The 14148-nt window shown below is 34.8% G+C and overlaps 1 protein-coding gene across 5 annotated transcripts in view; it reads right to left on the minus strand.

The window, feature by feature from the left end:
- ASXL3 (ASXL transcriptional regulator 3) overlaps positions 1–14148 on the minus strand; it is a 130677-nt gene that overhangs the window by 61168 nt on the left and 55361 nt on the right. For 2 of the 5 annotated variants that reach the window (XM_084510703.1, XM_084510704.1), the window contains exons 1-2: positions 12246–12261; positions 1794–1915 (exon numbers count right to left, since the gene is read on the minus strand). Coding sequence is in view for 2 of the 5 variants with exons in the window: in XM_084510706.1 (XP_084366832.1) it covers positions 1794–1915; positions 12246–12357; positions 13723–13830 (342 nt within the window). In the remaining 3 variants the exon portion in view is untranslated. Of the gene's footprint in view, positions 1–1793; positions 1916–12245; positions 12358–13722; positions 13842–14148 lie in introns of those variants that run through there. The other 3 variants (XM_084510706.1, XM_084510702.1, XM_084510705.1) reach the window with 3 other exon arrangements.

Below are 14148 nucleotides of genomic sequence, written 5' to 3' on the forward strand. Positions count from 1 at the left end.
AGTACAGGCACTTCTTTGTACAAATTTTATGTGTTATGTGCATTCATAAAAGCAATAGAAAGATTGCGAAGTGAAAGAAAATCACTGTTGAAGTTTTTTCTCCTCTGCTGCAATATCAAATTAAATCAAATCTGCAGCATGCATATGGCAGTAGCCAACACCTGAAGCTTTAGAGAAAAATTAAAACAAAGGAAAAACCCTCTGGCACTCTGCAATACAATTGTACATTTGTCTAATACTGTACATACAGAAAACACTTTACTGATAGGTGTAATAATCTCATACTCTGAAGTACAAGATCTAATTACCATTAACTTAATTAAAACTGATTTCTTTCTATTGATTACTTAACTTTCCAATTCTGCTCTAACCCTACTGCCTTAGGGAATGTTTTCAAAGATTTCCATCAATGTTATGACTTTTTATATTAATTAAGCTATTTTGATTAGTTTGCCCTTTTAAAAATTATTCTCAGAGCCATATATCTGCTAAGTGACAAATGACAGAGTTTAAACAGCTTACACATGTTCAAACACTCATAGCTTTGCTTTTTTTCCTCCTTTCCCTTCCCCTGCTCCCTCCACACCTCAGAAAGTTTATATATTATAAAAGATCTATACAGAAGTTTCCAAAAAGTTGAGTGCCTTTCTCTGAACTACCCAAACAGCTAGAGAGCTGCTTTGTGCACTGTCCAACCTTCCTGAGCAAGCAGTTGTGAGACCCCAACCTAAGAATCCTCCCCAGTCCTCAAACCCGCCTGTAAAAGATAACCTTATAGGTACGATAAAGGTCTATTAATTTTAGTGGATATACACTTAAACTGCATGAAAAACTAAGCACAAATACTGAAGTGTTTCGAGAAGGAGATGTGGACAGGCTTTGCTCAATTTAAGCCTAAATCAACAACTCTGCAATAAACTACCCCATGAAATACTATACTTCAGTTAAACATAACTAAGAGACCAGTTACCAGAAAAATGAAAGCAACATCATCTCGTTAAACTAACATTTTAGAAAAGTTGTATTTCGTTTTTTTTGCTGTATTTACATGACTAAAACAATTCCTACATATTCACAACTGAGAGGAAATACTGATATATATATTTTTTGAATTATTATTTTTTTAGTTTTTCATTTGCCCTGTTGTAAGCTGAACTAATTTGGCATTGTTGGAAAACAAATTTCACAGTTATGATTTCTGTTAACATCTGACTTTGAACACACAGTTACTTTTGCCAAACTTTACTACATATCTTCCAACCTAAATCATCCAAATCACAGGTTATTCAAGAAACAAAAACAACCTCACTCTTATACACTGTAATGTCAGATACAGTACGCAAACTATTACTAAACAGACCATAAAGAAAAACTAAAGAGCAAGTATACCCAGCTTCTTACCTATCTGCAGAACTTCTTTCAAAATGTTTGCTTTATTTTAAGTCTCACATAAAATTTCCAGTGTTAAGTGCTTACACACAAAAACCTGGGATGTGATTAATACAAACAATTCTGCTTAATTGCAAAGCACTTAAAACAAACAAACAAAAACAAACAAACAAACAAACAAAAACACATCAAAACCACAGTAAATGGCAGGACTGCACCATTGTTTTTTTTAAAAAAAAGGGGGGGGGGAAGAAAAAAAGAAGAAAAACCCAGCAATACATCACTAAACAAAGCCCTAAAAATCCCATTAGAAATGTCCTGAAATTCTGCTGAAATCATGTTCATATCAGACTGACACCCATGCTAGAGGAAAGCCAACTGATGACTAGGCAGTAGGTGCTTACCTGCTTAAGTGCTTTCTTTGTGTGCTGCTGGAAGGAAGATACTAGCTTGCTTTGCACTGGTGCATTTGTAAGGCTCGAATCACGATTGGAAGACATTTCTTCAGATGTCTGCTTTGGGCAAACTATATAAAAGAAAAAAAAAAAATACTGTTATGGGGTTTATCTTCTATGCATCTTGGAGAGCCCTAAGAAAAGCAGGGGGGGGAGGGAGAAGCAAGTGCCCGGAAAACAAAAAAGTTCACTTCACTAAATTCAACTAATCTTGAGGTCCAAATGAGCTGGGAATCCAGCTATATTTTAAATACATGAATTGCTTCACAAATATTTGTACCTCACCAGCCCCTTTCTGTGCAGCTCCGGAGACTGCAGATTTTGCCTGTCAGGTCCTGAAACGTAACTGAGGAAGCTGAATAACAGTTTTCACACAGAAGCCAGGCAAAAATTATCTTCTTCACCAAGTCATTTCTAACAGATTACTATGTGTCTAAACATGTATTTATACAGAAGACACTGATGACCCTGTATGCTGGATTTATGAGTATGCAACTGCATTCCAGATCGTAATGGCGTCATAGGAGCCAGACTAATCTATTTTGTAAGTACTTTTTGGTAAAAGTAAGAACACACACTTGCCTGTTTAACAGATAGACTGGAATATCCTGCAAAGAGGAACTCTGGTCTCTCAGGTAATACACACTGCTATTTGTCAGCCTTTTTAATAATACATGTTTTAATGAATAAATACTACTGCACTTGTTTTAATCAGCCTCTTGAATACATATTGTCTTAGACACAGAAAAAGTCTCCTGGTTAAAAACATGATTTTTTTTTTATTATTATTTTTTATTTTTTTAAATCCAGCTTTATTAAACAGATATGAATGCTGTGAAAATGCCTGGAGCATCCTGTTAATCTTGGTAGTCAACAAGCTTGGCCAAAAGGGCTGTGAAAACCTTTCCACTTCTAATGCCTGGCGTTACTATCACTCTTATCTGTGTCTTAAGGCAGCCCAGCTAAAACAGACTGAGCACAGATCCAGAAATGGAGCAGCTTTCTTCTTCCCTCCTCCTCTGACTGGGTTCAAGTCTGGGTTCCCGTGCGCTGCCCCAAGCCGGTTTGCATGCTGACACGCTTGCTTTAGAAAGTCCCCAAACTGCTTATGCTTTCCTCGAGATCTGCCATACGTGGTGAACCTATGACAGCAGTTTGAGGACACGCAGAGGTTGCACAGACATGGGCCTGAAAGAATTTTAGCCCAATATTTCTGTTCGCGTGTGGTTTCCTCCTCCCATCCTTCAATGGGGCAAGCAGATAAGTGAAGTAGCATTCCAACTCCCGTGCCTCTAGCAGTGCTTCATAAAATAAATATTTTAATGGCTTTTTCTTTGGGTTTGTAAGAAAAGAGTTAGAATTGAGACAATTTATCTATCAATAAGTAATTGCCAGTGTAAGATGCATGGGATATTAAACATTTCTTTCCACACTGAAAGAAAAAAATAATTAATACTTATTTGACAAGCAGAATATATTCTGTTTTATGGTTTTGGCATTATGTCAAGATAATTTTCACATTAGATTAAAAAATTTCATTAGCAGATAAGACAAATCCAATTTTGTCACAAGACTTCTAACTGATACTTTTCACTTTTTTCCCATGTACTCAAAGCATTTATCAAGAATACACAAAGATGCAATACAAAACAGATCCTAAGCTTACAGTGTCACCTGGTTAGATCAATGTTTTCCACATGATAAGCAATGCTTACTATCAAAAAAGGCAACTCAGAGGAGCAGTAAATTGTCAGCAGAAAACAAACAATAGCTATTTTATATAATCTAAATCACTATAATAGCTCCTGAGATACAGAACACCTACACCAAAATAAAAACCTGACATTTCAAATTACTCAACTTATGTTTTGATTCTTATTTTCAAGATTTATATATATATATATATATATATATTACTGTTTTCTGGCAAAGACTAAGAGTCAAAGAACTGAATTAAAAATAGAAATAATGTAAGCATACAAATCCCAAAGTTAAGGAGAACAGAATTGAACAAATTTAAAAATGGCAGAAGAAGGAAAACTATTACGTATATAAGTCCCCCTTCTAAGTGAGGATACAACATGAATTATAGTGAAGAATGTATTTCTGTTCTCCAGGATGACTAGAACTCCTAGTTCGTTTTTGACTAAGTGGGAAATTCTGGTTCTCATGACTTTGATTCAGGACATTATCCAACAGTATTTCCTATTTATTTTAGTGATAAAGTTCATCACAGAGAGGTTTGGCACCACTAACTGATGATGCTCAACACTACAGCTGTTAATGTCAAACTCGTGATACAGCATGGGAATAAATATAAACATGGCTCTAAATTAATTTTAGGCTTTAATTCATTTTTATTCTAAGAATAAACCCTTTAATTTGAATTAAAATGAAATCGTGACAAGGTCTGTTAGAGGCAATACTCTTGATTTCTATCATTACCTTAATTTCGCATAAAAACTAGTATCAATGTATTGTTTCCTCTTGCTTCTGTTTCCTTAAAACTTTGACAGTGAAAATAAACCAAGGAACAGGGCTTGTTCTACTTGGTGAAGCAACTGGAACTAAAACCTGCTGAAATAATAAACCAGCTTTCCATATCTGTGATCAGTTCTGCAGGTACCTCAATGTATGATGGTTCAGTTTAGTGCAAACCAAAACTACGTCCTTCAGATTTCTGAAAATAATTGGAGAACAAAGTATTTCTGTTTCCTGTCAACTATAGTTAAAGAAATAGATGTATGAGGCTAAAATCCACTGCTTAAATTTTTTTAATGGCATTGTGATTAGAGAAACTCAACTTCATTTATTAACAATAAATATTTCCTTCCTAAGATATATTTAGTACATTAAAAATAGTTTCCTTCACATATCCTGTAGCTTAAAATATTAAGAAGTTATTCTAAATATTGTTTTCCATGATCATTTAAATTTCTATTTCCATTTAAAAGCAGCTTGATACAAATCATGGGTAAAAACCTAACCATCCAGTTAATAAGACATGTCATTGCCTATTTTCCAAAAATAGAAGATATAAACACTAAAAATCTAAATACATTATGTTAATTTATATAATTGCTTAGTAGTTTATACAGTATATTCTCTTGATTAGTAAAAAAAAAATAATAATACCAAAGAAAATCAATATATTAATTGTTTACAAAATAATATAAATTAAAATTTTCTTTAGGAAATTAAATACAAATATGAGATTATCAATAAATTTATTCTTTAAAGCAAGTTGTGCTGCTTAGTGATTTAAATCAATCTATGCCAAAATCTCAGTATACTACAAAGGCTGCGACCACAGAAAATTGTATTTATTTGTTCATTCAAATGGATAAGGTCCAACTGCTTTTCTCTGCATGAGTCAGAAGTGAAAAAAGGGAAAAACGTGATAGAAAAATATGTCAGTGTTTGAAGTAAAAATTGATGGTCCTAGTGAAAAAAAAAAAAAACAAAGACTTAAGACTGCAGCTATGAAAACCAAAGAACACAGTAAAAGAAAAACAATTTCATGAAGAGTCAGTGGTCTTTGTACATATGTACAACTTTGGAAAGCTGGAACTACTTTGTCCATAAGCACTGAAGATGCATGAATATTATCAGATCCATGTTACCTTGAAAAACTCTATCAGAAAAGAATGTTAAAAATAAACTAGATGTTGGGGAGGAAGAAAAGATCCTTGAAAGAATGCAACAGACTAAGCAAAAATATTTGGGTAGCAAATAAAGAGGATTCACCATTATTGCTACAGCAGAAAAAGGGAACGAGAGCAGTTTTAAGCCTACAGGAGGCATTTCGCTTTAATGGAGAATAATTAAGCTCCATTCAGCTTCTTCAAGGGCCAGGACTGAGTGAAGAAATAAAGCAACTATTAAGCCATAAACTGTTAGGTTACGAGCTGGAAGAGCAGCTGGGTCTCTGAAGATAAGACCTCCTTAGTGAGTGTTCAGGGAGTGTTAACATGAATGATAGAATTAGAATTACTTAACGAAAAGAGGATGTTAAAAATGTTTTTGACAACCTCCAGTTAAAATAACCTCCTCTCTTCCATTTTTCCAAGACCAGTTTTGGTAATTACTGTGACAGGCTATGATTTGAAAAAATCAGCAATGTTACCTTTTAATTTCAAATTTCATAAGGTATCTCAGTATTTTTATGTTACTACAACATCCCTACCCCCAATAAATATGATACGTACTTAAACCATATTAGAAGATACATTTCTTCAAAGAAACAGTCTTTTGTAATAATACAACTTAAAATTATTCTGTCTCAATGTCACAGAAAGTTATTAGGAATAATTATAAACAGATTTATGTAACTGGGTGGACAGAAAAGTTCCTGGAGTGCTTTATGGGGCTTATTTTCCCCAAATAAATAGCACAATTAATTCTGATTTCAGACAGACCATACTGATTTAAAATCAAACCAGTAAAATCAACACCAGTTCACTTCCTTCTTTGTTACAGAAACCACAGCAGATGAGAAGGATTGTTTACTAATGGCCACATTACAAAATTCAAATTAATATTGCTACCATATGCTAAAGACTATAATCTACCTCAAGCATAAAATGTATATACACACTCTAGAGATACAAAACTTCACAGAGAACCCCCTTACACACAAAAACTCTCTCTGAAATATCCATAAAATTCAATATTTTCTTTGGGTGACACAGATCTATACTTGCATTGACATAAATGGTCACGCTTTGCCAACACAGACGTATCAAGTAATTCACCTCCATCACTCTTTGATCTCTACAGCTCAACTTGCAAAATCTGAACAATTCAGAATGCGACTCTTGCCATCAGCTTTTGAAAATGAAAACCAGTTTGGGAGTTGGTTAATTGCACAAGTTCACCAATGCAAGCAAAACCAGATGCATATATCAAGGGCCCTACTGTGACTGTAAGATTCTTTTCAAAAAGTAATACTTGCACTGTGAAATGATGAGTAACATTCAATCATGTTTTGGAAATAGACATCAAATACCCTGTCAGGATGGTAGCTTGCACTGAATCACATAATAATCTGAGGAGAATTTTGTGCCCAGACATTTAATAAATCTTTGAAAACTGTGAAGCCTCGTCCCAAAGGAAGTCAACATTTTCCACTAAAAATGTAGTCTGTCATCACTAAGTCACCAGTTTCTAAGGCCTCATAACTGCTAATGTACAGAAAACAAAACAAAACAAAACAAACAAACAAACAAACAAAAAAAGCAAAAAAACAGGAAAAGTCTCTTTCTGATGTGTCATCCCAACCTCAGTATGTTTGGGCTGCTATTCCTTTGCCACTCTACTGCTTAGAGAGAGCCTACCTAGCATCCAGATATTGCCACGTACAACAGACATGCTCAGTGGAAGCAGCGGCATCGTTCTCAAGAAACAATTTGCTAAGGATGACAGGTTTCCCTCAACTGCCAGAAATTCTGTTCTCAGAAAGAACCTGAATACATAAACGTGGACTCAGCTTTCAAACAATGGTGAATGCTCATTCCTCCCAATAGGATTTATCCTAGCAGCTTTCTAGTCCAAAAAGCATAAGGCATCCAAGATCACAGCAGCTACAAAGACAAAATTTCAGGATTCAGCAAGAATCTGATCCTCTATCATCCATTTACTACCTCTAAGAAAACTGCCTGAGAGATTAATTCTGCCAGTTCATTTTTATATTGAAGAACTTCCAGTTTTCGGAAGTGCTGCAAACCACGGCGTCTCAAGAGGAAATTATATTGCTCAGCTCTGGGCAAACTTCAGGCCCTCTGTTTGGGTTGGGCCTGGGGAGGGAAGGCATGCTACCGCAGGGATTGCTACCTCCTCCACAGTTAGATCATTGTGCATTCCACTGGCTTGCATGAAGACAACTTTTAATCAACTGCTCTCCGTGGCTGATGGATTACCCCTGGCTTCGGAAACCCTGGGGACCAGTGCTTTTTTGAGAACAGAACATCCTATTGATGGGCAAGAGGATATTATAGTCATCATTTTCCCAGGCAACAGTAATTGGGATTTTAATTCTTTTACTGACTGTGCCTTTACTTGCTGCCCTGGGTTTGAGTGAAATGGAATTTACAAAAAGATACGAGAGACTATTAGAGACCTTCTGTAGAAATCCCATTCCAAACAAAATCAACGGTAACATAAAGCGTTCATTTCACATGTGCCTTGGGAGAAGGTGGGGAAAGAGATTTCTCCGCAGCATCTGCAAAATCCTGAGGTGTGGCCTTTCTGGTTATCAGTTTAACAGTACTGATGTGGACTAAGAGCTTTTGCCACGTCATGCATTTATAACTGTGAGAAGTTTGTATTTTATTATGCTAATAGAATTGTTCAGTAGCTTGCATTATACTGTGACTGCTGTTTGAATGTCAGCTGGTACTTTTTAGTCAGAAAGCTGAAGACTGTCATCTAAAAGCCCACGAAAGGACAGGGGCAATTGCTGAAGTTCATGATAGGGTCTCATCCTCAGTTTCCAGCTAATTAACTTTAAAGAGGCACTTTTAGACCCTTACTAAACAACTCCTCTTGGCATCTGATCGTTCTGTTGGAACTGGGGCTTCTGGACTCTATCACACTGGAAACAAGAGCAAATTAAAAATGCAATCAGACAGTTAAGAATACAACATGAAAACAATATCTATTGTTTTATGTATCATACATATTAAGGCTGAAAGGAATTGCTGTATCTATTGACCTTTTCTAAAACATCAGTCAGAGCATTTCATAAAGCATTTCTTATACTGGAACTTTTTTTTTTTTTATGCCACAGAATACTTTTCTGTAATCCCAGTTTTAGTATGCATAGTTAAACTGATAGGCATCTGGTTAGGTTTGTTCTGCTACACCAAATATTTTCTATAGAAATAACTTTTTAAAAATATTTACAAAACGATCAAGTCATCTCCTCATCTCTGATAAACTAACTAGACTGGCTTTCTTAAATTTCCCAGAGAAATGGAGGTATTTGTTCACTCAGGAGTTCTAATATCTCTTTACTAAATCCTTTCCTATTTTCCCTAATTCTTTCTTACAGCTATATTGAATGCAGTACACCACTAATCATTTAACTACTGCTATACCCAAAGGAAAAATTGCACCTATACACTTTAATCAGTATTACCAGAATTATAGTCCAAAAACTGCATTGGACTAATTAGCAAAAGCATCTCATTTATGTTGAATTAATTTTCTACTGTGAAATCTGAAATGCTTTTCAGATTTACTGATTTTATTGGAAAAATATCTCCATTTCACAAACATAACCTTTTTAATTTACTTTAAATTCTAATAAAATTCATGTTGCTCTAATCATTTACAAGGCTATTAGAAGGCATCTCAACATTTTTATTTATTATCAATAAATTTAATCAGGAAGGATTTTACACTTTTCAAAAAGTAATGACAAATACCTTGAATGAAAAAGGATCAAATCACGTCCTCAAGAGAACAGCAAAAATACCTATTTTGGATGGTGATTCCTACTCCTCTGCAGATCTACTAACTTGCAATTTTCAATCCGCTTAGAATTGGCTGCATTTCTTGGTCACGGTGCTGTTTTTAAGCCAAGCATTACACACTGCAAACGTACACTTACAGAATTCTAAATATATATCAATAGATGCCTTTATCAACTAAACTTTCAGTCTGACGAAAAGCTATTATCAAACATGTTTAACAAAGCTAAGTCCCGTATCAGCTGGCTGATACAAGATATGCTGTCTTCAATTCCTTATTGATTACACCCAGCCTTGGTCTTTCTAAATACAATATAGACTCACTATTACCATCCCAGTTACTCTTTTTTTTTTTTTTTTTTAATTTACAAACTTCATAACACTAGAAAAATGAAAAAAGTCATGTTTTCAAAAATTTAAAAATATCACAATTTGTTAAAGAGGAAAATATGAGGGAAAGTTCTCAGCTTTAAATACAATCTAGGTGTAAATTACTGCTCTACCACAAATATTTAAAAATGTTTAATTTTAGCAGCTGCTCTTTTATGCCACCCTAAGTGCTAGAATGATTTTTATCACTGTAAACTGTGAAAATAGTATTCAGCCTCCTCCCAGTCCAAACCCAACAATTTTCTACTTCTGGCATTGTGGCACTGTTATTTACATCCTACCATCCTAAATAATTGCCAGGGTTTTGCCACTATTTTTGTTTGTTTTTAGGTAGCAACATAAACTTTACTGCTTTCCTGTCTATGACTTGAAATGCGACTATTTACACTGCTTTTCATTGCTAGATTCTTCCGGTGACTTAGGGAAGTGTCCATCAACTGAATATCAGACAGGAATTGTTGAAGAACTACAAATATGTATGTTCACTTTATACATGTACATGCAGTACAGACTACATAAGAATAAAAACACAGCGCTTGCAGTATTTAACTTTTAAACATAAAATATCACAAAGAAGATGTAAAGCCGTTTAATAATTTATGACTTTTGTTTTTCAATCAAGCTTCATAGCTTCACCAGCAGATTCCAAACAACCTAGGAACACAGAACCACAACACATCCTGAGTTGGAAGGGACCCACAAGGACCATTGAGTCCAACTCCCAACTCCACACCGGACCACCCCAAAATCAGACCACGTGTCTGAGAGCATTGTCCAAATGCTTCTTGAACTCCAGCAAGCTTGGCGCCGTGACCACTGCCCTGGGCAGCCTGTCCCAGTGCCCAACCACCCTCTGGGTGCAGACCCTTTCCCTAACCCCCAGCCTGACCCTCCCCTGTCCCAGCTCCATGCCATCCCCTCGGGTCCTGTCGCTGTCCCCAGAGAGCAGAGCTCAGCGCCTGCCCCTCCGCTCCCCTCGTGAGGGAGCTGCAGGCTGCCATGAGGCCTCCCCTCAGCCTGCTCTGCTCTGGGATGAACAAACCGAGGGACTTCAACCTGTTTTAGGCAATCCCATCACTCCTATCACAGAATATTTTGTAATTTTTCAATGCTGTAATGAGCAATACTTAAACAACAGTATCAGTCCTGTACAGCTCTAGCATAGAAGCCAAGTGAGTCACCAAAGATCAGAAAAGGCAATCTGTAGTAGAAAAAAAGGCATGAATCTTTTCATGTCCTAGTTACAAACAGGACACCCTCTCACCATACACAAAGTGACCCAGAACAGTCAGCTGCAGGCAAGCAGTGGGACAGGTTCTGAGCAGGTGGGCAGAACTGATGAAGGGAAGATTTATTTCAGAGATCCTCAAAAGTTTATTTTTTTTAATAAAACATTCTCTTTACAAACACTACATGAGTGTACCTCTAATAAGAACAATATTAATTTCTATTACTTGCAAGTTATGTTAGGTGACTGAGTAACTGTTTTTTGTTTATGAGCAATTATACCTTTCAGAAATAAAAATACTGATTTTCTAAAACTGTTTGAAGCCATTTTAAGTGCTTGCAATGTTTCAGTTTGTTGTTATTTGACAAAAGAAAAGAAAAGAAAAGAAAAGAAAAGAAAAGAAAAGAAAAGAAAAGAAAAGAAAAGAAAAGAAAAGAAAAGAAAAGAAAAGAAAAGAAAAGAAAAGAAAAGAAAAGAAAAGAAAAGAAAAGAAAAGAAAAGAAAAGAAAAGAAAAGAAAAGAAAAGAAAAGAAAAGAAAAGAAAAAAGAAAAGAAAAAAGAAAAGAAAAAAGAAAAGAAAAGAAAAGAAAAGAAAAGAAAAGAAAAGAAAAGAAAAGAAAAGAAAAGAAAAGAAAAGAAAAGAAAAGAAAAGAAAAGAAAAGAAAAGAAAAGAAAAGAAAAGAAAAGAAAAGAAAAGAAAAGAGAAGAAAAGAAAAGAAAAGAAAAGAAAAGAAAAGAAAAGAAAAACGAAAAGAAAGGAAAAGAAAAAGAAGGAAAAGAAAAAGAAGGAAAAGAAAAAGAAGAAGAAAGAAAATGCACAGGATCCAATACTTCAATATGTCTTTATGCCAAACCAACATGGCATCCAGGAGAACCTCTGCCTGAAATAAGTAAAAACCTCATCTTTATCCTGTGCCCAGAACACTACTGAGGGACCCCACAGGTCCATGCCTAAATGAGTGGGGTATATCAGTATCTGGCCACTGCAAGTTTGAAGCCTGGTAATGCAAATTACTCATTAGCTGTAAGGCCTAGAACAATGATAAACCATGAAATTATCTACTCAGCATACACCTAACAGCACTACTCATTGTCTTTTACAAAACAAAACATTGTCTTTTACAAATAAAAATAAAGGCACTTGGTGTTCCTGATTTAATTATAAAGGCAAAAGAGAGAAGCTACTAAAAAATAATTCTACTGCGCACAAAACATTACTCTTTAGAAATCACACCGTGAATCACACCTATGTAAACAGTACTTTATCTTTTCCCCAAATACGTCCTCTAACACTGAAATTAAAACACCTACCACCATTTTCTTCTCCATTATTATTGTTTGTCTCAGCCATTTCAGTGCCATCTAACTCAGATTCACATCCTAAATCCAATGTTCCATCAGTAGGGCATGTTGATTCTTCTTTCTATGGTTAAAATGAAAAAGAAAACTAAAATTAACAAGAAAAAATTATACATTATTCCTGCTGCATCTCCAGAAATAGATTGCTGCAGTATATTCGTATGCTTACATTTCAAAACACAGAATAAAATGAAATATGCTTGTGAGTTATTTCAGAAAAAGACATAAAAAGCGACCTTCATGAAACAACTTTCAAAGCAAAACCAAAAAAGCTACTCTGTGAAGTCATAACATTTTTATTTAAAAACTGTCAAATAAAATGCAAGTTTTTCCACTTTTTATTTTTTATTTTTTTTATCTTTTTAACAGAAACAGACTTGTTTGGCTGTTAAAAATCCTAGTCTTCCAGTTGAGTGTCCAGAATGCTGCAGCAAAACACAAATCCTTTAATGTTTCTTTTTAGCTTGTGCCTGTTTCCTGAATTCAAATAGCTAAAGCAACCTGGAGCTCACAAGCATGGGAGTGACTGTGAATACCTGGATTTGTGCCAAGAATATCTCCACATTTAAAGCAAAACAACAGCATTTGTTTTAGTAAATTAGGAAATGGAGCTTCTGAAATCTATTAATTCAATTTTGCATAAAGAATTTTTAGTTATCAGGAACAAGCAAATCTGTACGATTTTATGTTTTTAAAACCTTTATACATATTTTTTCTGCCATAAATTACAAAACATCCTTTCCCTCACCCCTCTAGCCCCAAATTTCAATTAACTACATTTAGACTGCCAAACATATAATCTCACTCTCTTGTTTCTCACCTCCACTTCACATTCCTGCACCGATTGTGAAACCACTCTAAATTTGATCATGTACAATAAAAGAAAAAAATCCATCCATAGAAATCATGAGAAACACACCAAAAAAAAAAAAAAAAAGACAAATAAAGAGGAACAGAGAAAGCATAAAGACAAAATTCCACCACTATAATTAAATTCCCTGTCAAAAGTAATGACACAACCTGTACATTTAAAGCTGATTTATATTAGACTTGCAAACAATTTTCCACTATGTAAAAATAAAACATTAATCTGATTACTTAACAAGAAAGTCTGTGATTCTCTTGAGCTCACTGCTCATAAAACAAAGGCCTTTCTCTGAACAACTCTGAAAAATCAGCATTTTAGCTAAGCTACATGTTTTTTATACCATATGCTAAATTCAAGAACATGTATATGCTTTCTAGGATAAAACATTCAATGTTTACTTTCATTATAAATCCTTTTAAAAGACATCTGAAAGCAGTTAGAAGGACTATCAGGTCATTTCCTCTCCAAAGGATCTAATCTGTTTACCTTTCTATCTATTGAGACATTCATAAAACGGATTAATAGCACTATGTACTTTCTATACACAAAATTTAAACTTACTTTGAGAGCATAGAGTCCCGACTTCCCAGGGATTTTGAAGAATGTTCCATCACCTACACGAGTGTTAGTATGAAGCATTGCATTCAGGCAAGCTAATGGAGAGGTTCCACTGAAAAATAAAATTGTGCAAAAATAAAGCAGTCCAAGATTGAGTGCCTCTTGTAAAACTATTCCCTCAGTCTATTTTTTTTTTTTTTAAACTCATGCTTGCCTGGCTTTTTTTTTTTTTTTTTTTTTTTTTTTAATTCTCTCAACCCTGAAAACATCTACATTACAATAACAGGCCAGTTTCAAACTTAATCATATGCATCTGTCCCCTAGGCTCGAGGCAAAAAGTCTGTGAATTATAATTATGCTTTTCTTCATACAGCAACCAGCTCCACATTTGAAGAGAACCAAAGTCCAAATATTTATGTGAAATTACTT

The sequence above is a fragment of the Aythya ferina genome (genome assembly GCF_964211825.1).
Source record: "Aythya ferina genome assembly, chromosome: 2".
Classification (NCBI taxonomy): Eukaryota; Metazoa; Chordata; class Aves; order Anseriformes; family Anatidae; genus Aythya; species Aythya ferina.